The sequence below is a fragment of the Amblyraja radiata genome, chromosome 1 (assembly GCF_010909765.2).
Source record: "Amblyraja radiata isolate CabotCenter1 chromosome 1, sAmbRad1.1.pri, whole genome shotgun sequence".
NCBI lineage: Eukaryota > Metazoa > Chordata > Chondrichthyes > Rajiformes > Rajidae > Amblyraja > Amblyraja radiata.
Genome location: NC_045956.1, coordinates 123,686,218 through 123,714,060, shown reverse-complemented (window position 1 = coordinate 123,714,060; position 27,843 = coordinate 123,686,218). Strand labels below are relative to the sequence as shown.

Here is a 27,843-nt window from a genome sequence, read left to right as displayed (position 1 = left end):
TGGTGTAGTGCAATTTGACTTGCCATACAGCACACAGATAAAGATAACACACAATATTAAAGAATTTTTCAATAAACATAAAAACATCCCCCACAATGGTTCTCACTGTGGGGGAAGGCACAAAGTCCAGTCCACATCCCCATGTCCACCCATAGTCTGGCCTATTGAGGCCTCCGCAGTCGCCGCTATGGGGGCCGATGTTCCAGGCCCTTCTTTGGCGGGTGATGGTGCTCCGGCGTTGGGGAGAACCCTCTCAGCTGCTTGGGATGCCTGGAACGGCCGCTTCCTTACCGGAGACCGCGGCTTCCAAAGCCGACAGGCCGCGCTGGATGGAGCTCCAACACTGGCGATCTCGGCGAGAGATCCCAGGCTCCCGATTAAATAGGCATTGTTGAATATGCAAATTCTTCTTCTGGCTGAATATTTTGAAGATGATCCCAACTGGGTTGGAAATAAATTATTAACATCTGCAGCTTATTCAACACCAAATAATATTTTTTAGTGTAGAATGTTAGAAATGTTTTTTGAAAAGAGTGGCTTTAAGTAAGTAAGTTTATTGGCCAAGTATTAACATACAAGGAATTTGCCTTGGTGCTCCGCCCACAAGTAACAACATGACATACAGTGACAGTTACAAATGACTCAGAAAACACTAAACATTAATAATAATAATAAGACATTAATGATAAAACACCATTGATCAAGCATGTGAACCAACAAAATACCAGATCAAAGGGAGGCTACAGATTTTTGGCTGTTGAGTAGAGCAACTACTCGTGGATAAAAACTGTTTTTATGTGGATAAAAAGGGTCAAATATTTTTTGTTCTTCTGTATTTTTATATCTGTAAACACTAAGTATTGAACTGTTAACATGCATTTTTCATCCTGCCTGATTCTCAGCCTACTAATTCACTATCATCTATTTTGCACCACGGCCCAAGAACAATTTCACTCTGGGTGAATTTGATTGTAAGCAGATTGTAAAATGTTAATCTAATTCATCACTACTTGTTGTATGCAGGCAAACCACACGTGTGGACACAACCATTTTTAGTAGACAGATAATGTTCTTATTCAACTCTCCAGAATGTGATCTTATCTGTATTCTTGTTGGTATAAGGAAATGGGAGGGTTAACTAAAACTTCTGGAGACACAAGAAACTACAGATGGTGGAACTTTGAGCAAAAAAAACAAACTGTTGGAGGTGCTTAACATCAGGCATGTGGAAGCATTTCAGGTCAGGACCCTAATTCAGAGTGGTGAAATAGGAGGGAGATAGCTAGAAAAGAGAGGTTGGGGTGGTGAAAGCCTGGCAAGTGATAAATGGCAGGGAACATCCCTGGAGAACATGGATAGGCAATATTTCAGATCTCAACCCGAAAGGTCACCTATCTATTTTCTCCAGGGATGATGCTGCCTGACCTGCTGAGTTACTCCAACACCTTGTGTCCTTTTGTGTATTAACCAGTATCTGCAGCCTTTGGTTCGAATAAATGAATACAGGTGATATGAGTGTGATATGATTGATAGATAGGTGGAAATAGTCGCAAATGACTAGAGATGAAAAGGACACAAAGGAGACAAAAAGGTGTCAGATAAGGAAGGAAAAGGAGGTGTGAAAAATAAATCTAGAGGGAGAAATATGGGTGGAAGAGGACAGGAGAACAGAAAGAGGGGGGAATGAAAGGGAAATGCAGGACTTGGGGCTGGGAGATGAGCACATGGAAGAGGGGAAAGGAGAAAGTGATTAGGGTGGTGGGAGTGATGGGATCCGCGGAAAGAGATGATGGTATTGTTTGAAATTGGAGAATTCAATGTTCGTACTGCTGTGTTGTAAGCTTCCCAAGTGGAACATAAGGTGTTGTTCCTTCAGTTTGCAAGTGTCGTCATTCTGGCAGTGGAGGAGACCAAGGACAGAAAGGTCACCAGGGGCACCAAATGCAGTCGATGAGTTGGAAGAGGTGCACGTGAAACTGTCTCACTTGGAAGGGCTGTTGGGGTCCTGGATGGACATGTAGGAGGAGGTGTAGCGACTGGCATTAATTATATCTCTTACGGTTTCATGGAAAAGTGCCCAGGGAGTGGGCAGAGAAGGGTGGAAAGGGATGGGTAAACCAAGGCGTTATGGAGAGAGCGCTCTCTGTGGTAAGCAAAAAGGGGTGGGAACATGAAGTTGACTGGTGGTGGTGTCACAGCGGAAATGTTGAAGGTATTTTTCACACATTGTCTACTTTAATTGGGTCTTGCCTGTTTATTTGTCCTTCTGTGGTTTTTACTGGAAATATAATTGCTTTATATATCTTGTCTCTAATTTATTTCAAGTTGAAAATTAGTTGTTATTTTTTTTGCTTGCAATAATGTAGCAGTCTGTTAGCAGGTTACACTTGTATTTTCCTCCTGCTAAAATACATTCTCAAGGACAGTTTTATTGAAACCCTGTGATGTATTTTTAGTTTACTAATTGCTTTATTTTTCTTTGACTATAAACTTTAACATTCATTGTTGAAGCAAGTGGGTTGCTCCACCCGCTTTCAATCTCCTCTCCATCTTCACCATGAGGTCTTTATACTGTAGCTGTTTGTATGTGTTCTAGCAAGTCAACATTCTCTCTTTCTGCATCACATTTTCTCTAATATCAATAATTTTGAAATAAAATTAATTCCTCATTTCCATCCATTCTGCACTAAAAGTTGTACCTTATAAAACCTAAACTCATTATCATCTTATTCCCACTTTCCAGTTTATCGTTTCTCATTTCTTTTTCTGTCTGTAAACTCTCCAAATTACAATATTCAAATTTTAATGAAATGTTTCTTATTCTTTTTACATGAAAATGCAACAAACATAAAATGAAAAAAATAATGAATTGCTGCTTTTCGGATGGAATTTTTGATATTATTTGTAAAATCTGCAATTAATGATGAGTACAACCGATTTCACCAGGCTTTACTGGTGTCAAAACATGATTTATTTGCTTTCCTTTACTCCCAAATGAACAAATGCAAATATTGTTTTCAAGTGCAAATTGGGCACAAAGTTTATCTTCTTTTTTATTTGAAAAATTATTATGTCCTATATTGAAACTTGCTTTACCTCATTTAGCCATAAAGGGTTTGAATTTTTTTTGAACTGCGCTCAGTTTGGTCCCAAATGTGCATTTTAACATTATTTTCATGACAATAGTTTTGCCCTCAATCTGTATAAAAACAGCAACAGACAAAATGACGTTTTCAAAATTCATAATGATAGAGAGGTTCATGTCATCTCAATATAGCTTAAAAACATTTTGAGTTTCAATTTATTTTCCAAAAGCTGTAAATAGATAAAACTAATTTCCTGGGGTCATTAGAGAGCTCGAAGAAAAGACGGGGGAAGAGCCATGGGGGAGTGGAGGGCATAGAAACATAGAAACATTGAAAATAGGTGCAGGAGTAGGCCATTCGGCCCTTCGAGCCTGCACTGCCATTCAATATGATCATGGCTGATCATCCAACTCAGTATCCTGTACCTGCCTTCACTCCATACCCCCTGATAACCTTTAGGCACAAGGGCCACATCTAACACCCTCTTAATATAAGCCAATGAACTGGCCTCAACTACCTTCTGTGGCAGAGAATTCCAGAGATTCACCACTCTCTGTGTGAAAAATGTTTTTCGCATCTCGGTCCTAAAAGATTTCCGCCTTATCCTTAAACTGTGGCCCCTTGTTCTGGACTTCCTCAACATCGGGAACAATCTTCCTGCATCTAGCCTGTCCAACCCCTTAAGAATTTTGTAAGTTTCTATAAGACCCCCCCTCAATCTTCTAAATTCTAGCGAGTACAAGCCGAGTCTATCCAGTCTTTCTTCATATGAAAGTCCTGACATCCCAGGAATCAGTCTGGTGAACCTTCTCTGTACTCCCTCTATGGCAAGAATGTCTTTCCTCAGATTAGGAGACCAAAAATGTACGCAATACTCCAGGTGTGGTCTCACCAAGACCCTGTACAACTGCAATAGAACCTCCCTGCTCCTATACTCAAATCCTTTTGCTATGAATGCTAACATACCATATCGTACCGTATCATACCGTATCACGGGGGAGAGGGGCAGGAGCCAGCGAGGGGGACCAGAGGGGAAGGAGCTAGAGCTGGCGGTGCGATGGGGACTCACAGCAGGCGCTGCTCGCTGGTCGTTCTCCTCCGCCGGAATCAGAGTGTCCGCTTTCCAATTGGCGACATCTGCGACTCCACACTGCGGCGGGCCGGGTCGGGCTGAGCCAGGCGGGCTGGGCTGGGCCGCTTCCGGTTCCTCTGAAAATTATGTCCGGCTGGAGACCTCCGCTGGCCATCCTCAGTTCCAGTCAAGACGTGATGGTGCAGGAAGGGGTGGACCAATCCACGCGGCACTGACTGGTAGGAGAGGAGATCGATCTGCGCACGTGCGGTTTTTATGATTTTTAAACCTCCGTTTAACGATAATGGGAGAAAAACGGAGGGATATCGATCGCTCTTTACCGCGAGTACCTAGGCCCCGCGGTCGGAGCACTTTTTCCCGGTAAGTTTTCGCAGGTAGCTCCGAGATTAGTTGTTAAAGACTTATTACTCTACTACAAGCTGGCATTAGTGAAAATGTTTAATTGACTGTGTTATAGTTTAGGCCCTCAATTTCATGAATGAATGAATGAATGAGTAAGTGAGTGAGTGAATGAATGATTGAATGAATGAATGAATGAATGAATGAATGAATGAATGAATGAATGAATGAATGAATGAATTTATTCACATTATAAAATGGTGCAATTAAATTAATTAAAGTCCATACAGATAGATTTTCATAAATTCAGACTTCAGTCTCACCTTTCAGTTAGAGTTGATTCATGGGGGCCTTCTTTGTGTTCCAGCACATCAGCAGGGACTTTGAAGGCTTTCTTGCACTTTAATCCATTTCGCAGCACTTTCTTCAGCCTTTTTAATGCTTTTCCCACTAAATACAATTACCTGCTGCAAGTTTCCACGACATTTATTCCACAGAACAACACATCTCCAGTAAAACAGGCATCTGTGAAGCCCCCTCAGCCATTTTGTGTGCTAGCCTGAAACAAAGCGTGTGATTGGCCAACTGGCAGACAACTCAATGTTAAATGTGCTTTGATTGGACTAAAAAATTCCCGACATTTTTCCGGTTTTTCTCTAATTTAATAAAAATGTGCAAGTCTTCTTCATATCGAGTTTCAGGGGTGATTTATATAAAAAAATTTACACAATATGTGAAAATTTCATGTAGTTTGGTGACTTGGGTCACGAAACTGCAGAATAAAGCTCCTCGGCCCACAGCCTACTTGGTATTTACAAATGTAGTAACATTGTGGTTAAGTTGCCAGATCAATTCCCCAACATTTGAGCCATTGATTCAGGAACATGAATCCAGCAATGGAGTTTAAGTAATTTAAAAGTAAATCTGGAATATGAGTCATTGGGATCATCTTTCATTCTTCTATACTCCAGTCAGTAAAATAAATTTCTCTTCTTAGAACAATCTACAATGTAGAATTAATCTGGTGAATCTATGCAGCAGTGACTGCACCAGCAAAACAAAGAGGGGTCTCAACCCAAAATGTCACCTGGTTCTTTTCTCCAGAGATGCTGCCTGACATGCTGAGTTACTCCAGATTTTTGTGTCTACCACAACGAAGAACTAGATGTTTAATATGTACACATTTTTTGAGTTTCGATGATTAATTTAGAGTGCTGGGAGCAACATATTGAAACAGATGAGATGAATTAATTTTATAAATATATGGTTAGCCATGAGGGAACGCATGCACTGTCTGAGGAGCAATTATCCACCTTGCACGCATCATCAATTTCCATGGTTTCCATAGTTTGACAGTAGATATTATAGTCTCTAACATTTCTGTCAATGCTTTATTGATGTGCAGGTTTTATTTGATTGTCACCAGTGCACTCATTCTGATTTCTTTTTGCAGCACTTCTAGTCTAATGACAGCTAACAATGATAAATAGATCAATGTCATAATTTGCTGGCACAGTTGTTCTAGATTAAATAGATATTTTGTTTCAACTGATTCACCCGTCAACTATATTTTCATCTATATTTTCTGTATCTATATTTGCAAGTCTTGCCGTTAGTTCTGATGGCAGTTGTAAACTATGTCCTTGCAAATCATTATCTTTTGGGGATATAAACATAACTTTCATCAATTGAATTATTTTGCCTTTTGTAATGACAGAATAGCGGAACATATTAAATTTCTGAGAATTAGATAGAAAGAAGTTTGAAATGGTGCAATGATTGAATAAGGAACATGGAAAAATAAGTCAATTTATTGCAATATTCTAGATTTCCTCTTCATGATAGTATTTGAATTACTGGAATGTTTTCCAACTACAGGCAGCTTGTTTATTGCTATTAAAAATGGGCAGCTAGTAATTGAATGTAGGGGCAAAGAGGAGAGAAGTACTTCAGATGTTCCATTCTTATCCATGTCCTCCTCAATGCAACTTTTAATAAGTCTGCAAATGAACAATAATGTCCCTCTGTTTGCAGTGCAAGATTACTTTAAACTGTAAAAAGTGTAGTTCTCGGCTCATTGTAGAACCCCCTGATGGTAATTACTATGCACAGGGTAATAGAGCATGTGGTCCCTACATGTTTCCCCTTTGGTCGTGCAAGTCTGAAAGCGGCCATTCAAAAATACTTAGTAAATTTTTATATGAAGTTAGGCAGAGGCACATGATTTGAAGTCCATCAACTAAGGTTGAACCTCGAGGGATGATATTTAACTATATTGATGGTATTCATAGAAACATAGAAAATAGGTGCAGGAGTAGGCCATTCAGCCCTTCGAGCCAGCACTGCCATTGAATATGATCATGGCTGATCTTCTAAAATCAGTGTCTTGGTTCGGCTTTCTCCCATATCCCTAGATTCCATTAGCCCTAAGAGCTATATCTGTAGTAGCCATTTAGCTTAACTCAGTGTGTTATAACTATAACCAGTTACCTTTAAATTTTATCTGCCTGTAATGATGTTGGTGGGATTTATTACGTAGTCTGAAGCATGTTTGTGGCTGGGATTCTCGCGCAGACTACCTGGTAGTTTGTTTAGTTTAGTTTGAAGAAGCATGGGGGAGAAGTCATAGCTTTCGACCATGCATGAGTTTGACTACGAGTAAGATCAAAATGTACTTAAACAAGAAGACGTTTAGATGAATATCTTACTGTTTTTACTATGACAATAAAGAAAATATTAATTAAGAGACTGTGTTTTGAAGATTTATCTTTCAACGGTATTGAATGTCTCGTGGAGAGCTCGTGAATGCATTTCGATAATCACCTTGAGGGCCTGTCCCACTTACGCGACATTTACAGGCGACTGCCAGCACCCTTGATAGGTCGCCAAAATTTTCAACATGTTTTCAACAGAAAGATGCCGCTGTATTTTTGGAGACATCTCACGACTTCTTTGGAGACCTTTCACGACCATAGGAGATCTCTCACGATCATACAGGCTGTATGGTCATGAGAGGTCTCCTATGATCGTGAGAGGTCTCCAAAGAGTCGTAGCGTATTTCTGGTCGCTGCTGAATTTTCAACGTTGAAAATTTTGGCGACCTATCACGGGTGCCGGCAGTCGCCTGTAAAGATCGCGTAAGTGGGACTGGCCCTTAAACCCCTGTCTTCAATCATAGTGGCTAGAGGAAAGATTCCTTGAACGATATGAATATCTGTCACTACAATATCTAACTCTCTCTTGAAAACATCCAGTGAGTCGGCCTCCCCTGCCTTCTATGGCAGAGAATTCCACACCTCTCCAGGTGAAAACGTTTTTCCTCATCTCAGACCTAAATTGCCTACCCTTTATTCTTAAACTTTGACCCCTGGTTCTGGACTCCCCATCATCGGGAATATTTTTTCTGCATCTATCCTGTCCAATCCCATAAGAATTTTATATGTTTCTATAAGATCCCCTCACATCCTTCTAAATTCCAGGGAATATAAGCCCAGTCGACCCATTCTTTCATCATATGTCAGTCTTAGAGTGATACAGTGTGAAAACAGGCCCTTTGGCCACACCGGCCAGCAATGTCCCAGCTACACTAGTCCCACTTGCCTGTGCTTGGTCCATATCCCTCCAAACCTGTCCTATCCATGTACCTGTCTAATTGTTTCTTAAACGATTAGATAGTCCCAGCCACAACTACCTCCTCTGGCAGCTCGTTCCATATACCCACCACCCTTTGTGTGAAAAAGTTACCCCTCGGATTCATGTTAAATCCTTTCCCCTGCACCTTGAACCTATGTCCTCTGGTTCTCGATTCCCCTACTCTGGGCAAAAAACTGCGCATCTACCCGATCTATTCCTCTCATGATTTGGTATACCTCTTTAAGATCTCCCCTCGAGAGTTGCATTCTCTCGATTGAGGACATTTTCTCAACTCTCCTCAAAGCAATGAGCCATGGCTCTACCAGTGGTTGTCTGTCAGAAACCTCTCTTCCCCCACCTCTCACCATCTCTCCCTGTCTCCCACGCATCTACCCCCTCTCTCTCCCTGTTACACCCCTCTCTCCCCCACTACCAGGCACCCCCGTTCGCTGTTTTTATTCTCGAATGACCTTTTGAAAAATCCCATGATTTCTGCCGTTTTTCGGAATACCCAACTGGCTTATTATTATAATTATATTCAGGATGCAATAAAAGTGATTTAAATGAATGATTTGGCCAGAGCAGCCTGCCATAGTTTGATCAGTTTGTCCAGCAGCCTGGACAAATTCATCACTGTATCTAAATAAAATGCTACAGTGCCAGGGAGGACTGTGAAGTACAAATTGGGCTGATGCAGCTATATGTAAAACAAACCTCCAAATTAGCTCAGCAATAAGTGGTTCTTGTGCTGATTATTTCCTGAGTTTGCATTCTAAGGTATTTAATCAAAGCATTGTAGCTGCCCTTTGATAGGTGGATTTCGGCTGAACTGATGATATTGCAGCGCAATTTTGAATCTCAAACACACAGCATATATTTAAACGTTTGATTAAATTGTTTGTCCGATGCTGCAGTAACTGGTAGCAATATTTTTCAAACTAAGTATATCAAAGTCTTTTTATAGCATTCTGCACAATTGCAGGACATCCCAATTGGTTTTGCAACTTGCTGAAGTGTAACCTTTGTTGTAATGTAGGAAACACAGCAACTGATTAATGCATAGCATGTTACCCCAAAGAGCAGAATGTTTATTATCAAATAATTTGTGCTTCAGTGTCATTAAAGGCTATACTTTAGTGCCATGGCATGCCAAGAGTACAGTTGTGAAGAGTGGATCTTTATTATTATTTTCATTTCACTTAAAACTTTCATGGCTTTCAAAGTCTGCATTATCTACATATGGTTGAAAAATCAAAAATATAGTTTCATTTCGAGAGAAAAATACTAGTGGAGAAATTTGTTCTATCTCTTGTGCTAAACACGTGGGAATATTAACTGTCAATTGTGCTTTCCTCCCATATGACCAATTCTATTGAAGACATTGGAACAAAATGTGCAAAACAAACAGTTCTACCTGCAACTGATGCTTCTGTTGGATTGATATACGAGTGATATTCATCAAATGATCAATGAGCTTTTGTTATCTCTCACTGTCAATGTTGATGCGAATCGTGATCTTTGTCAATATATAATAGACAATAGACAATAGGTGCAAGACTAGGCCATTAGGGTCTTTTTACCCTTACAATTTCTCAGTTCTATCCACACTGACTATATCTCCTGCTTCTATGTCACCCCTTGCAAGGGACTGAATTTCATTCCTCACCAACAGAGCTACCCCACCCCCTCTGCCCACCTGTCTGTTTTTTTGATAGGACGTCTATCCTTGAATATTCAGTTCCCAGCCCTGGACCTTCTAAGATGGCAGATAGCATGTAGGTAAAGTAAGCTCTCTTTAATGGTAACACTACAAAGTCGCTCCTTGATAAGCAAGTGAAGAGGGACAAAATTTGCACAGGTGATATCGATGCCAGATTTGGCATAAAAATCGAAAATTCTGCAGATCACCTGCAATAATATGCGATCAACTAATTTAAACCTATATATTGGGCCTGCTGGCAATGATGTGCTAGAAGCATACGGTTCTTCTTGATCACACATGGGGGAGGTTATGCAAAAATGAAAAGGTATATTGTGGAGAGATCAAGCAGATCAATTCCTAGATGCAGCTATTCTTTTACAAGAAATTGACATTTTTAAAGCATTTTACATTCAAGTCAGTCAGCAAAAACATTTCTAGGAAGATCAGTCTTCATTTGTTACCTGGAGTTGAGATAGATCTTGAATAAATAAGCAAGAAAACAAATAGTTGTTATGAAATATTGCAGTATTTATTGATTTTAATGAATTATTGGATGAATGAAACTCCTATTTTATTTGGCAATGGAACTGGGGGGGGGGGGGGGTTGGGGGGGGGGGGGTGCACATGACAGCTGTGCGCTGCTTACTCAATGTCTTTAAATGTAACGGCATTGAATGCAACTCTCCTGGTATCTAATTTATTGTATTGAAAAGCCTTCTGTTTCCTGGTTAAGGGCCAGGCATTGTATTGTTCCATTTTTCTTTTTTCCATTCCATCACATAATCAGACTGTAGGGAAGGTTCAATATCCAAAGATCACCAATTATTTTGGAAAACTTTGCTCTCTGTGCTTTAATGTCTTTTTTATATAATGGAGGCTTATGAACCTTTATTCCAAGAAAACCCCAAATACTAATGGAGCAGCATCAAGCATATCTAAAAATGTGGAGCTAAACTGGTGCATCTCAGGATTGCATGCATGATGAATGGTAAATGCAGCATTCAGTAGAGAAAGTTAAGTAATCCAATGGAGCAGATCAAATCTATGCAGTTCTATCATATCTGGTTGTGAATGCTGGTGGGCTGTTAAGTTGCAAGAACCTCCTCTTCCTTAGAGTTGGCTGAGCCCAGGTCGAGGCATTTACAACCGTTCTCCTGTAGCTGGATCAAAATCCTGGAACCACCCCTGTACCAAAGAGCTTGGTGGGAGTATCAATACCAGAAGGACCACAGCAGTTCATGAAGGCAGCCTGCTAGCATCTTCGCAATGGCAATTAACAGCAATTAAGGATTACATTCTATAAATTAATTTTAAAAACTGTATTCGGAATGGGGGGGGTGGGGTGGGGGGGGGAGTTGAAGTGCTGAGCCACCGGGAGATCAGGTTGTTTAATGCAAACTGAGCGGAGGTGTTAGGCGAAGCGATCGCCAAACCTGCGCTTGGTCTCACTGATGAAGAGCAGTTGACACCTAGAACAGCGGATGCAATAGATGAGGTTGGAGGAGGTGCAGGTGAACCTCTGCTTCACCTGGAAAGACTACTTGGGTCCTTGGATGGAGTCGAGGGGGGAGGTAAATCGACAAGTGTAGCATTTCCTGCGGTTGCAAGGGAAAGTACTGGGGAAGGCGTGGTTTGGGTGGGAAGGGACGAATTGACCAAGGAGTTACGGGGGGAGCGGTCTCTGCGGAAAGCAGACAGGGGAGGAGATGGGAAGATGTGGCCAGTTGTGGGATCCCGTTGGAGGTGGCAAAAATGTCGGAGGATTATCTGTTGTATGTGACGGCTGGTAGGGTGGAAGGTAAGAACAAGGGGGACTCTGTCCTTGTTACGAGTGGGGGGATGGGGAATGAGAGCGGAGCTACGGGATATAGAGGAGACCCTGGTGAGAGCATCATCTATAGTGGAAGAGGGGAACCCCCGTTCCCGAAAGAATGAGGACATCTCCGATGCCCTGGTTTGGAAGACCTCATCCTGGATGCAGATGCGACGTAGATGGAGGAATTGGGAGTAGTGGATAGAGTCCTTACAGGAAGCAGGGTGGGAAGAAGTGTAGTCCAGATAGCCATAGGAGTCAGTGGGTTTATTAAGTGGTTTGATCTAAGTATTTGACTTAGAAAAACACCATTAATGAGCAGAGTTTGAGATAGTATAGTCCCTGTAGTGTATTGTACCCTCTGTCGGAAATTCATTAATGTTTAGTGAAAACATTCAGAGACAAATATTTCCCCCTGGTACTTTTTCTGAAGGTTAGAATATCAGAAGAACAGTCAATATGGCTGTTTTCTCACACATTATAATTAAGTGACATTACATATGACTGGAAATTGCTTACCAACCACTGACTTTCACACGCAAAAGGATGATGATCTGATGATAATTTCCTGATTGTAGAAGCAGTGGAAACAATCAGGGATTCAAAAAGGAATTGAATTAACATGCAGGAACATAGAAGTGGAAATATGGTAAAAAGAACAAGGGAAAAGAAATGGACAAATTGGTGTGGAAGGAATTGGCATGTGTCGAATGTCCTCTTTCTGATCTATACCATTTTTAGAGTGGAGCTTCGAATTGGAACAAAAAAGTGAATTTAATCTAAAATTGAGGTGAGGAATATAAACAATTCCAAATAAGAATAGAAAATACCATTATTTCATCTGTGGAATTCCCTGCCACAGAGGGCAGTGGAGGCCAAGTCACTGGATGGATTTAAGAGATAGTTAGATAGAGCTCTAGGGGCTGGTGGAATCAAGGGATATGGGGAGAAGGCAGGCACGGGTTATTGATTGGGGACGATCAGCCATGATCACAAAGAATGGCGGTGCTGGCTCGAAGGGCTGAATGGCCGCCTCCTGCACCTATTTTCTATGTTTATGTCTATATCTCGGATTTCCAGTAATTTGTGGTATTTTGCTTTTGAAACCAATTTTTGCAAATATATATTGTTAATCATCTGTTATTAATATGATTAAATTATCATATTTATGTTATAATTGATCTTTCAGATATTGCAATGTACAATTAAAAAGCCAGAACCTTGAAAGCTAAATATATAATATATAATTGGTTGCAAAACATGACTGTCATTTTGCAAGAGTTACCTGATAAAATTAATTATTTATACCTTTTTTAGACATATGTTGTTGAAGGTATTGCTTGCATTGTAATTAGATGTTTTGCTATTTACAGTAATTGTAGCTTTTAAAGAAAATATGGTTAACATGAGACTAAATATGTACTAAACTGAGTTAATTATTGGAACTTTCATGTAACCATACCAGAGCGAATCCTAGCTATGATGGTGTTATAGTGATGGACTTCAAGACACAGAGACTGGTGAAATGGACAGAAAGATGGTAGATAAAATTGAACACAGAGGACGGCAAAGTTATACTTATTGACAGAACACGAAAAGGCAATAAAATCAAGGAATCAAATTATGATAGGAATACAGGAACAGAGGAACTTAGGATGTACTAAGAAAACAAGAAACTACAGATGCTGGTTTATCAAAACAAAACACAAGATCTAGATGTCAGCTGATCTACATCGGTGAGACCAAGCGTAGGCTTGGCGTTCGTTTCGCCAAACACCTCCGCTCGGTCCACATTAACCAACCTGATCTCCCTGTGGCTCAGCACGTCCCCTCCCATCACGAATCCGACCTTTCTGTGCTGGGCCTCCACCACGGGCAGAGTGAGCACCACCGGAAATTGGAGGAGCAGCACCTCATATTCCGCTTGGGCAGTTTGCACCCTAGCGGCATAAACATTGACTTCTCCAATGACTTCTCCAATTTCCGGTAGCCCTTGCCGTCTCCTCCCCTTCTCAGCTCTCCCTCAGCCCTCGGGCTCCTCCTCTTCCTTTCTCCTTTCTTCTCCCCCCCCCCCCCCCCCACCGTACATCAGTCTGAAGAAGGGTTTTGGCCCGAAACGTTGCCTATTTCCTTCGCTCCATAGATGTTGCTGCACCCGTTGAGTTTCTCCAGCACTTTTGTTTACCTTTGATTTTCCAACATCTGCAGTTCCTTCTTAAACAAGCATAAACTCATTGAGTTACTCCAGATTTTGTGTCTTTTTTGAGATGTGTATACCCAGATCTTTAAAGATGAGAACGTGATTTAAAAATGCAGCATTCTTGTTTTTAAAAATTGAGCTAGATGGAAAGAAAGCTGGAGATAATATTGAACCTATCGGAATTACAAACTGCTGTATCAGCGGTCTTGCATCAGGTTTTGCGGAGAAGATCCTTCAGAGGGTGCAGAGAAATTGTAACAGAATGCTCCCAGGTATAAACCATTTTGATTTTGACAATAGAATAGAAAATATGAGATTATTTTCCTTCGAGGAGGGAAGGTGAGAGATAATTTGATGAATCTTTTCAGAAACATCTTGAATCTCAACTGTGCTAAAAGAGAAGCCATCGTCCGATTGGAAGAATATCCACAAATTCGTGGACACTGATTTAAGGCAATTGGCACAAGGCTCTGGAGTGACATGAAGAATTTTTTAGCGGCAATCACCCATTGTATTCTTGAACTAATTATCTGAAATGGTTGTAGTAACAAGTTCATTTGATACTTTCAAAAGTGAAATTCAATTGGTAATTGAGGGCGAAAATCATAACAGCGTTGGGAAACGGCTGAGAACCAGGAGTGATGGGGTTAGCAGTGCATGATTCCAGTGTGACCTCGATCAGTCCTGCACTCATTCAGTGTTTCTGTAAATGTGTGGGAAATTAGTATGTTCATGTTTAGCAATGGTATCTAGACAGATTCTTCCTGCTCTTTATAAATTAGAATAATCAAAAAAGATGATGTCGGCCTTCTTTGGTGAAGTAATGTGAATGATCTGATAGTGCCTCAAAACACCCATATTCCATTTACAGGTTTAGATATTGAAAGGCAGTAGTTGTTGCATTAAAGCCCCACAGAGAATTGTCGTTGGAATGGGAAATTATGCCATTACTCAGACTTGGGCTCGAACATTACAGTTATATTTTATTGATGGTACAACATTTCACAAGGTGTCGGAGTCACAAGTGATGCTTCAGTCGTGCAAGTTTATGTATCCATTAGGATGATTCAAGGTTTCTTCTTTCAAAACCAAGAACAGCTCAGTGCAGCAACAATTAACACCTATTTTTTTGCTGAATATTTATGTATTCAGGAAAAAATGTCTAATTTTGTTGCACTTATTCTTCATTATTATGATTGTTTAATGCCAGTGGTCCTCGACACAGTTTTGTCTGCGTGATACTTTAATATGCACAATAATTCATCATGAATTTGACACGAAAGATTTCTGCATCAGTGTATGCCTTCTTGCATATGATTCTTCTATAACCTGCTGTGGTTTCTCAAATATCCAGTTGGGAACTTAATTGAGGGCTATACAAGCAAGTGCATACGGATATTAACTACTGTGTGAAAAATGTTAATTCATAAATTGACTGGATTTGAAAGTAGGGGTCAGGGCAGGGATTAATACCATATAGAGATGAAATAATTATGGGAGGATCAGGTCAGTGTAAAATTGTAAAGACCTTCTACAAATAATGGAGTAGAGTGAACTACTTGATTCATGGAAAGAAATTTGATTATCCCTTTATCATTATATTATCATTATGTTATCAATGAGAACACTGCAGCTTTATGATCTCAAGTTTATCTTTTTGGCTGAATTTTGACTTTTGCAATGAAAGTGAGCCAAGCCACAGAGTGCAGCAAAGATTATAGAGGTAAATCTTCCTTTAGAAAAATCTACTGGTCAAAGTGTGGTGAAAATATCCAAAATACATTTGCAGAGTTTGTTAAATAATTGAACTGAACAGTTTAACTTTTTTTTTAATAATATGGAGCTATTTGTTTATGTTCTTGTTAAACTGAGTTCTTTTGTCAGTCCAATTCAAGAAAACTTGATTCAAACCATTGCTGTTAAAATCAATTCTTTATTCTGACAGCGCTGGATAATTCTTTAAACCTTCCAACACAGAGCTAGAAACTCTGGGGCAGGTCGAAAGAACTACTGCTTTGATACAAACGTAACACATTATATAGGTATTAGACAATTATGATACAGAAGGAGTGGCAAACTATTAGCCAATCATTATGGTTTACCATACATTTAGCTTATTTGCATCAACCAATCAACTAAATCCTTTCCAGTGATTGACAACACGTATAGTCACATGATTTTCCATTTTCTGGCCCCTTTACAACCTTTTTTTTCCTCTGTGGTTTTCTTTAACCTCTTTGCTCAAAATCATTTTATTTCAATGAAGTAAAACCACAGAAATATAAAATTAATTCTCAGAGACCACCTCTCAGAATATAAAATACACATCATACAGCAATCACACAATACATACAACACAAAACATATATTTTCACTTTTGGAAAAGAAAGTTATTTCTAAAACTTCAGATTTAAACAAAGTCTAATACTTACAATCCTAATTAATACACAATACACTTCACAAATAATTTCCCTACTTCATAGTTAAAATACAGTTACTTATGGATTAAACATGCGTTTTGCCCCATTCTTACAAAGTGGTAAGGACTTAAGTTATTTCTACAATCCCCAACCACACAAAGGCCACTAATTGTCACACTTGATTGCTTCTGCCCAAGCTCGGGTCTAGTTTAATTCCAACCTCCCCCTTCTATCTCTGGACGAAAGGAATGTAAGGCCTCCTCACTAATAGCATTCCACACAGCAAATGGAAGATTATCAAAACAGTTACTTTCTCAGTTTTCTATAAACATAACAAACCACCCTTATACAAAGGTCACACACCATCACCTATGCCTTATCTCTTATCTCAACATAAATACATTTAAACAGCACAAACCAGATCACAGACTATTATCTAGCCTTGGTGCCCACAACCCAATATAGACACCCACGAATCCCCTTTATTGCACATCCGAGCTCAAAGATGTGCCATACAGAAAGGACACATGATGCTCATGTCTTGAGAAGAACCCCATCAATAACCTATACTCTAAACACCAAACTAAACCAAATACAACTTCTGACAGAGTTATAGCCGCTTCAAACAAAGCTATGCCTATTTACATCAACATCTCCATGTTATGATAAGCCATCTGTCTCCTAGGTGTGTGTTCTTTATTTCTTTGTGGACTATGTATTTCTGAAAACCTCAGCTCCAAGTCCATCTCTTGCAACTTAACATAAGTTCCTCACACAGAAGTTATCATTTGAGCAATACTCTTGTATAATATTTCCCCATTCTTTTGCAATCTGCGATTGATGGCTGCCAAGCATTTAAACCGAATCAATGAGTTTGAATGAGAACCATTTCCGGATTAAATCTTACTAAGCAAGAACCCTATACATCAAGAAATCCATTCTGATTGACCAATGCTACGTATTCAAACTGAAGAGTGCTCATGCTTCAAGTTGTTTTCAGACAAAATCATTCTTCCTCCTTCTGCAGCAACATATCAGATACAAAAACATATATCACAACTCATTACAGAAAATCATAAACTATGCAATAACCATTTCTAATCAATTGATAGTTTTCGATAGAACTCAAAGTGCAAGAATGTTGCATCAGGCAACACAGTGGCAACAGGGCGGCATGGTGACACAGTGGTAAAGTTGCTGCCTTTCAGCGTGTGCAGCGCCGGAGACCCGGGTTCGATCCTGACTACTGTGTGTGCTGTCTGTGCGGAGTTTGTACGTTCTCCCCATGACCGTGTGGGTTTTCGCCGAGATCTTCGGTTTCCTCCCACACTCCAAAGATAGGTTTATAGGTTAATTGGTGTGGTATAAATGTAAATTGTGTGTAGGATAGTGTTGATTTGCGAGGATCGCTGGTCGGAGCGGACTCGGTGGGCTGAAGAGCATGTTTCCCTTCTGTATCTTTAAACAAAACTAAATCTCTGGAGAACATTGATAGATGATGTTTTGGGTCAGGACTTTTTTCTAGGTGATCAAATCTCCTGTACTTTCACCTATATTCCTGCCTTTGGCTTCACAATTCGAATTCTATCTCACACATTTTGTCTTTTCATCTCTAGCCGTTGTGCAACCATTTGTGTATCAAAACTCCCTCAACTGTATCCGCATATAATTTGCTAGGAGTTGTCCAGCCCCTCCCTTTCTTCAAGCTTTCTCCCCCACCACCTACCACAATCAGTGTGACGAAGGGTCCCACCCGAAATATCACTTATCCATGTTCTCCAGAGATGCTGCCTGCCCCACAGTGTTACTCCAGCACTTGGTATCCATGTATAACTAGCTTTGGCTTATTTGCATTAATGTTTTTTATATTAAGGTTTTATGAAAAATAAAATCCAATTTGCAAGCTATGTCAGCACGGCAATACATTTCAACATATTCTGAATACATTTGAAATCATACAGATCCCTGTGGTTTTACAGCAGTTATGTTTGAATCACAACAAAAAAGATTTGAAGTAAGCTTCAGAGCCTCATTGATTGAGCTTTGTTTTTTTTGTAGGACACAGCAGGGCAGGAACGCTACAGGACCATCACCACAGCCTATTATCGTGGTGCTATGGGCTTTATCCTAATGTACGACATCACAAATGAAGAATCTTTCAATGCAGTGCAGGACTGGTGAGTATGAAGATTTTCATTTTAGAAACTGCATGTCAGGAACTGCATTTCAGCTTGATCAGACAATTGTTGATGTCAGTTTTCTTCATTTAACAATAACCAGATCCCCGTAGCATTGTCAATGGTAAATGTGACCTTGTGCTTTCTCTCTCTTGTCTCCATTCTCTTTAAAATAATATTTTCTCTCTCCCCCATATTCTGAGCCTTGCTAATTTTTTTTGTATGAAAACATGCTAAAATAACTATCATTATGAGGTTAAATGGAAAATAGGTGAAGAGTTAAGGCTGATTGAAGTGTTGAGCGGTTCTCTTCTGACCTCTACCGACCCACACACTTTGATTGCTTCACTTCTCTCTTTCTTTATGACTAACTATTCCTTGTCATAGCGCCTGCTTATCCCATTGCGATCAATGCACAATACAATCATTGGCTCTGCTCTGCCCTCTAAAACATGTGTTCAGCTCCTCTTCCTCCACCCTCTTCATTCTACATTTGTTCACCTGGCTTAAAGCTTCAGTAGTAAAGTATTCATTGCCTAATGTAAATGTCAATTGTGTTTGTCCTTTAACAAATTTTCAAATGATTTTGAAATGAAATGGAATGGAAACTATGAGAAAACTAGGCTAAATATTGCAGCAATGCAGCTATTAAACAATGCTGAGAGATCAGGGACAATAAAATCCTTGATCTAAGCATAGATTATCCACCCTGCATTTATCAAACCAAACCGTGTTTCGAATCAAGGATTTGATGGCAGAATACCTGCTTGTTAGATATATGAAACATTCCACTGGTTTGAAGATCAAATGTGCAAATAAACATGCGCCGTACCAATTTATTGCATGGTCATAGTGAAGCTGTTTGCTTGTGTAAGCCTAATGCAAATCACTTTTGTTAGTATGGTGAATCAAGCATTCAGCACCATTTGAAGTAATGGCTCAAAAGTGAAATGGCCAACACCACCTCCACCTTCACCCCTGGCAACGCATTCCAGGCACCCACTATCTACTTCAAAAACTTGCCCTCACATCTCCTTTCAACTTTGCCCCTCTGAACCTAAAGCTATGCCCACTAGTATTTGATATTTACATCCTAAATAAAAGATTCTGACTTGCTACCCGAAGAGCCTGTTTCTGTGGTGTATGATTCAATGACACAGTTTTAACAGCAGTTAGGTGTGACCATAGAATTACAAAGGGCCACTTCGTAGTAAATCAGTAAATTGGGAAATTGAGTAAATAAAACTACGACATGTCATTAAAATATGGCTACACACAACACCCAAAAATAATGAATTGAGAGCAAGATAGACCACTCACCCTCTTACACCTGTTCAATTCACCAACAAGGTTATGGCTGATCTAATTGTAAACTCAGCTCCTTATTCCCATCTACCCTTGGTAACCTTCCACCCCTTTCCTTTTTAGGGTCTACAGTATTTACCACTTGCTTAATAGTGTTGAAAGTCTACTACTGCCCCTCTTCGGAGGAAGAGAGTAACACAAACATGAGAAACTTTTCCTCATAGTCATTCAGCACACTCATTCCATCCACGATTTTATATTCTTCAGAGTTTTCTGCATGAATGGTAGATATTTCTGCAATCCCAAGCCTAAATAATTTACAAGATAAAATGAAATGCAAACCTTAGAAAGAGAATGCCCCAGGAACATTTTCAAATACTCAGAAAGAAAAACCAAATTTACGATTTCAATGGAGGTGGAGAGAAGAATATATAAATTTTAGTGAAAGTAATTATGATCTATATTCATGGAGAGATATATTTGTTGAATAGTTTAGATATAACTTGCACAATTCAACTGCATAGGTACAGTCCCCTATGGCACACAATTTTGGTGCCGAACACAACGCCAAGTAAAATAATCTCCTCTGGTTGATCTCACGTGATCCATATCCCTCCAATCCCTATATATTCATGTGCCCATTTAAAAGTGACTTACATCATAACTGGCTCCACCACCACCATTGCCAATATTGTTCCAATTTTGCATGAGAAAATTATTCAATTGTAGAGCACAGGTTAATCTTCTTGAGTATGGCGTGCACAGCCTAAAGTTGAAGGTCAACTTGTTCTATTTGATCTTGTTTGTGCACGTTACATTAGTCGAAACAAGGTGGACCACATGAAGGTTGCAATCTCCCACCCCAGCACAGGTTAATGCCATTCAGACTAAGATCCTGCGCTACTCTTGAAGAATGCCATTCATTCCCCACCCCATTTCCCATTGCAGCTCTGCACCGGTTTTGCTTCACAAGTGTATGCTTAATTCCTACTGGGAAATTACTATAGGATTTGTTTTCACCATCCAAGCAAGCACATTTCAATAACTTCCCATATAGAATATGTTCCCTTCATAATCCCTCTGGCTCTGTTGGCAATTAAATAGATATCCAGTTGGCTTAACACTGCCTCAAGGTAAGCCATTTGTGGTTGTTTATGTCATGTAATCAGCAGGAAGGATCATCATCCAGTTTAAAATGAATTTATTATGGGCTCCATTCATTATCTTCTCTGGAATTCATTACTGTATATTGTACAACAAATCTTGGAGGCAGAAAGTTCAAACCTAATCCCAGTGTATTACAAAAAAAAATATTTCCCAATGTTGCCATGGCTGGGTGCAGTTATAGACACATTGTTAATGTCAATTCAGTTTTACCAGATTGATGTGATTAGATCATTGTCTCCAGTAAGTGGATTCGGAAATTTTCTGTCTCAAAATAAGTGTTAAAATGTTACACAGCTCTCTTGTTTTTTTCCGTAATCAAAAAATAATAGAACCAATACAGAATTCATAGGTGCAAAAGGGAAAAACAGCATAGTCAATATATTATTCCCAACTTTTGTCAAACATATATTGTAAACAAAATCATTTTTTAAGATACACAAAATAAAATATAAGATACACTTACTTTTCTATTTTAACTAATTATTTAAACTAATTTATTTCCCTCGATTACTTTTCTGAATCTGTTTAATTGGGTCTTCATTTTGCACTATACCAAATCATGTAGGATAGTGGCAGAAATAGAGGATGCAGAAAATTGAATTGCTGCATTTATCACCACTACAATGTCCTGACTATTTTCTCCCCAGGCTACCATGTACAGCTTGCTCTTTTCCTTGTACTCCTCCATTGTCACGCAGATGAGATGCCCCTCACTTGGCTGCTTAAATAAAACAATACAATCTTATGGGACTATTCAAAATATATGATGAGGCTACGATAGGGTACATAGATACATTGTTACATAGACAATAGGTGCAGGAGTAGGCCATTCGGCCCTTCAAGCCATGGTTGATCATCGACAATCAGTACCCCGTTCCTGCCTTCTCCCCATACCCTTTCATTCCACTAGCCCTAAGAGTATCTAATGCCCCTGTCCCACTTAGGAAACCTGAACGGAAACCTCTGGAGACTTTGCGCCTCACCCAAGGTTTCCGTGCGGTCCCTGGAAGTTCCTGGAGGTTTTTGTCAGTCTCCCTACCAGCTTCCACTACCTGTAACCTCCGGCAACCACCTGCAACCTCCGGGAACCGCACGGAAACCTTGGGTGGGGCGCAAAGTCTCCAGAGGTTTCCGTTCAGGTTTCCTAAGTGGGACAGGGGCTTAACTCTCTTTTGAATGTATCCAGTGAATCGGCCTCCACTGCCTTCTGAGGCAGAGAATTCCACAATTTCACAACTCTCTGGCTGAAAAAGTTTTTCCTCATCTCAGTTCTAAATGGACTATCCCTTATTCGTAAACTGTGGCCCCTAGTTATGGACTCCCCCAACATCGGGAACATGTGTCTCCTGCATCTAGCGTGTCCAATTCCTTAATAATTTTATATGTTTCTATAAGATAGCCTCTCATCCTTCTAAATTCCAGTGAATACAAGCCCAATCGCTCCATTCTTTCATCATATGACGTCGTGAACCTACACTGCAGCCTTTTTGACCACCTTATCTACTTGCGACTCGACCTTCAAGGAACCATGCACCTAGATCCTTCTGCTCTACAACACTACCCAGAGGCCTGCCCTTTTTTGAAGTTCCAAAATGCAACACATCACAATTTTCTGTACATTCCCGCCATCCCGGCAAATTAACCTGGTAAACCTACGCTGCACGCCCTCAATAGCAAGAATGTCCTTTCTCAAATTAGGAGACCAAAACTGCACACAGTACTCCAGGTGTGGTCTCACCTGCACCCTGTACAACTGCAAAAGGACCTCTTTGCTCCTATACTTAACTCCTCTTGTTATAGACAACAGACAATAGGTGCAGGAGCAGGCCATTCGGCCTTCGAGCCAGCACCGCCATTCAATGTGATCATGGCTGATCATCCCCAATGAGTACCCCGTTCCTGCCTTCTCCCCATATCCCCTGACTCCGCTATTTTTAAGAGCCCTATCTAGCTTTCTCTTGAAAGCATCCAGAGAACCTGCCTCCACCGCCCTCTGAGGCAGAGAATTCCACAGACTCACCGCTCTCTGTGAGAAAAAGTGTTTCCTCGTCTCCGTTCTAAATGGCTTACTCCTTATCCTTAAATTGTGGTCCCTGGTTCTGGACTCCCCCAACATCGGGACCATGTTTCCTGCCTCTAGCATGTCCAAGCCCTTAACAATCTTATATGTTTCAATGAGATGCCCTATCATCCTTCTAAACTCCAGAGTGTAGAAGCCCAGCTGCGCCATTCTCTCAGCAAATGACAATCCCGCCAGTTATGAAGGCCAACATGCCATTAGCTTTCCTCACTGCCTGTTGTATCTGCATGCTTTCAGTGACTGATGTACTAGGACTCCCAGGTCTCGTTCAACTTCACCTTTTCCTAATCTGACACCATTCAGATAATAATCTGCCTTCCCGTTCTTTCCACCAAAGTGGATAACCTCACATTTTTCCACTCACCCAACCTGTCCAAGTCACACTGCATCCTCATAGCATCCTCTTCACAGTTCACACTGCCACCCAGCATTGTGTCATCTGCAACTTTGCTAATGTTACTTTTAATTCCTTCATCTAAATTATTAATGTATATTGGAAATAGCTGCGGTTTCTGCACCGAGCCTTGCCCACCATCCTGCAAGGGACCCGTTAATCCCAACTCTTTATTTCCTGTCTGCCAACCAATTCTCTATCCATGTCAATACCCTACCCCCAATACCATGTGCTCTAATTTTACCCACTAATCTCCTGTGTTGGACATAATCGAAGGCTTTGTGAAAGTCCAGGCACACTACATCCACTGGCTCTCCCTTGTCCATTTTACTTGTTGCATCCTCAAAAAATTCCAGAAGATTAGTCAAGCATGATTTCCCCTTCGTAAATTCATGCTGACTCGGACCGATCCTGTTACTGCAATCCAAATGTGCCGCTATTTCATCTTTTCTAATTGACTCCAGCATCTTCCCCACCACCGATGTCAGGCTAACTGGTCTTGCTTTCCATCTCCCTCCTTTCTTGAAAAGTGGGATAACATTAGCTACCCACAAATCCCCAGGAATTGATCCAGAATCTATCGAACATTGGAAAATTATCACCAATGCGTCCACGATTTATAGTCACCACCTTGTGTACGCTGAGATATAACCGTATAACACATATAACAATTACAGCATGGAAACAGGCCATCTCGGCCTTCTAGTCCGTGCCGAACACTTATTCTCACCTAGTCCCATCTACCTGCACAGACCATAACCATCCATTCCTTTCCCGTCCATATACCTATCCAATTTATTTTTAAATGATAAAATCGAACCTCCCCCCTTCCCCCACCCCTCCCCCTCCACAACCCTCTCCCTTCCCCACTCTTATCCTCCCCCCTCCCTCACCACTCTTCCCCCTCTCTCCCCCCTACCCCTCCCTCCCCACTCTTCCCCCTCCCCCCTACCATTCTCCCCCTCCCTCCACACTCTTCCCACTCTTTCCCCGTCCCCCTCTCCCCCCTCCTCCCTCCGCCCCCCTCCTCCCTCTCTCCCCTTCCCCCACCCCTCTCTCCCCCCACCCCTCTCTCACCCCTCCCCGAACCCTCTCACCCCCTCCCCGAACCCTCTCACCTCCTCCCCTTCCCCCCTCTCTCCCCCCTCTCCATCTCCCTCTCTCCTCACCCCTCTCTCCCCCTCCCCCACCCCTCTTCACCCTCATCTCCCCCCCACCCCCTACACTGCAGCCTTTTTGACCACCTTATCTACTTGCGACTCGACCTTCAAGGAACCATGCACCTAGATCCTTCTGCTCTACAACACTACCCAGAGGCCTGCCCTTTTTTGAAGTTCGTGAAGCCCAGCCCACCCGCTCATTCCAGCTGTGGGTTTCCAGAGAGTGAGAGGCCGCTTCTGTCTCTCTCCGCATTTCGCAGCCCACTCACTTGCCCAGCTCCCCTCCACCCCCCCCCCCCCCCCCTCCTCTTCTCACCTCCTTCCCTCTACTCCCTCACTCTCTCCCCTCACCTCTATATCCGTCACAGGGGACGACCTCCTCTCCGGGGAGGCCCGATCATCTGACCCCCTCCCCCCCCCCGGCCCGGCTCTGTCACGCTGGTGGGTGCGCTTAGCGGAAGCCACGATCGGCTGGTCCCCCCGTTGCTTTTCACGGTTCTCAGATTGGGCCCCCACGAGCTGCCACCCACGCCCCTCTCTCTCTCTCCCCCTCCTCTCTCTCTCTCTCTCTCTCTCTCCCCCTCCTCTCTCTCTTTCTCTCTCCCCTCTCTCTCTCTCTCCCCCTCTCTCTCTCTCTCTCTCTCTCTCTCTCTCTCTCTCCCCCTCTCTCTCCCTCCCCCCCTCTCCCCCCCCCCCCCCCCCCCCCCTCTCCCCCTCCCCCTCTCCCTCTCTCCCTCCCCTCTCCCTCTCCCTCCCCCCTCCTCCCTCCCCTCCTCCCTCTCACTCTGGTCTCCTCCTCTCAGACTCCTGTCTCCTCGCCCCCTCTCATCGTCAGGTCCTCCCTCCGCTCCGTCTCAACTCCCTCTCCTTCTCCCAGCAGTCCCCGTTCTCGCCCAGAGGTCCTCGATCTCCGCTCTCCTCTCTCGCCGAGTCTCGTGATCCTCCTGTCTCGGCTCGAGATCTCTCTCCTCGTCTCTCCTCCTCTCTCTCTCTCTCTCTCATCTCTCTCCCCAGTCTCTCCTCCTCTCCTCTCTCTCTCTCTCAGGTCCCCCCCTTCTCTCTCTCTTCACCTCTCTCTTCCCTCTCCCTCTCTCTTCCCTCTCTCTCTCTCTCTCCTTCCCCTCCCTCGCTCTCTCTCCTCTTCTCCCTCTCCTCACCCTTCCTCCCCTCTCTCCCCTCTCTCTCTTTCCCCCTTCCCTCCTTCTCTTTCCCTCCCCCCTCCTCTCCTCTTTCTCCCTCTCCGCTCTCGTCTCTACCCCTTCTCCCCCCCCTCACCCCCTCCCCCTTTCCTCTCACACACACACCCCGCCTCGCCCTACTCCCCACCCTCCCTCCCCTACACCCCCTTCCCCTCCCCTAAACCCCCCCTCCCCTTCACACACTCCCCTCCACTCCTCCCCTACCCCCTTCCCCCCACCTCCTCCCCTCCCTTCCCCCCACCTCCTCCCCTCCCTTTCCACCCCCTTCCGTTCCCCCCCCCCCCTCTCAGCCCCCCTCTCTCTCCTCCCCTCTCTCTCCTCCCATCTCAATTAGGGTAACTTGTAAGTTATACTTGATTACGAGAGGGTTTGACTGCAGGAATGAGAAAGACTTGTTTCAATTGTTTCATGCTTTAGCGAGAGTGCATGTGCAGTAATGTATGTTGGTTTGATCACCTTACCTGAGATAGGATATACTTGCCAAAGTGCAAGTGCAGTAAAGATTTCCTAGACTAGTTCAAGGGATTGGGGGTTTGTTATATGCGGAATGATTGAATGGACCAGATCTATATTCTCTAGAGTTTGGAAAAAAGGGAGGCGATCTCATTGAAATATTCAAAACGTTTTTAGGGTTATGGGCTGGATATAAGGAGGATAATTCTTCTGGATGCGGAGTCTTGAGGCAGGGATCCCAGGATGATCCTGGTAATACTTAGAATAAGACTGAGGTGAGGAGACACTTCTTCACTCTGTGGATGATGAATCTTCTAGCTTCTCCACCTGATGGCCTTGATGGCTTGGTTGTTCAGTTTATTCACTGCAGAGATTAACAGATTTTTAGATACAAAAGGAATCTGGGAATATGCCAGAAAATGGAGCTGAGATGGTTCAGCTGTGCTCTTGATAAATGGTGGAGCAGGGCTGGGTGGCCCCCTCGTGTTTCTAAATGGAGGAATTGTGGAAATCAGTATAAAAGACGCTGGCGAATCACCAGACATGCACTCTACAGAAATTGATTCATATGAAGTAAAATCTCACAGGAAGTACCCATATACTTGTCAAATTGTTATTATTTTACCAATATCTGTTACATATTTTAATTATAATTTCAAAATTGATGAATTATTGATAACATTTATGAGTTTGCAAGTGCAGGGTTGGAAGAAAAATCTATTTTTGCAAATCAAATGTAGAATGAAATCCTTTATTAAATTGATACAAAACAGGTGTAAAGATAGACTGACAAATGATGAAAACCATGTTTATCAAGTGGCCAAGGCAACTATAATGGAAGAAAACTTTCAGTACAAATTCCAATCCACCATCAGCTGAAATGTGCTTTTTCAGCACATTAGCCATCAGTCAGAGTATTGAGTATGGATGTTGAGAGGTCATGTTGCAGTTATATAAGATGCTGGTGAGGCCACATTTATTGTGTTCAGTTTTGGGCACCATGTTATAGGAAAGATGTTATCAAGATGGAAAGGGTGCTAAGAAGATTTGTGAGGATGTTGCCTAGGACTCGAGGGCCTGAGGTATAGGGAGAGGTTGAGCAGGCTGGGACTCTATTTCTTGGAGCACAGGAGGATGAGAGGTGATCTTATAGAGATGCACAAAATCATGAGAGGAATAGGTCACATAGAATCTCTTCCCCAGAGTAGGGGAATCGAGTAGGGGAACATAGGTTTAAGGTGAGTGGGGAAAGATTTAATAGGAACCTGAGGGGTAACTTTTTTTACACAAAGTTTGTGGGTGTATGGAACGAATTTCCGGAGGAAGTAGTTGAGGCAGGTACAATCGCAAATTTAAGAAACATTTAAACAGGTACATAGATAGAATAGACAAAAATACTGGAGAAACTCAGCGGGTGAGGCAATATCTATGGAGCGAAGGAAATAGGCAATGTTTCGGGTCGAAACCCTTCTTCAGACCCGAAACGTTGCCTATTTTCTTCGCTCCATAGATGCTGCCTCACCCGCTGAGTTTCTCCAGCATTTTTGTCTACCTTCGATTTTCCAGCATCTGCAGTTCCTTCTTAAACATGGATAGAATAGGTTTAGAGGGATGTGAGCCAA

The 27,843-nt window shown here is 41.9% G+C and overlaps 1 protein-coding gene across 3 annotated transcripts in view; it reads left to right on the top strand.

The window, feature by feature from the left end:
- Positions 1-27,843, top strand: part of rab3c (RAB3C, member RAS oncogene family) — a 157,256-nt gene that overhangs the window by 90,927 nt on the left and 38,486 nt on the right. For all 3 annotated transcript variants that reach the window (XM_033030157.1, XM_033030148.1, XM_033030166.1), the window contains exon 3: positions 18,345-18,463. In XM_033030157.1, the coding sequence (XP_032886048.1) occupies positions 18,345-18,463 (119 nt within the window). The remainder of the gene's footprint in view (positions 1-18,344; positions 18,464-27,843) is intronic.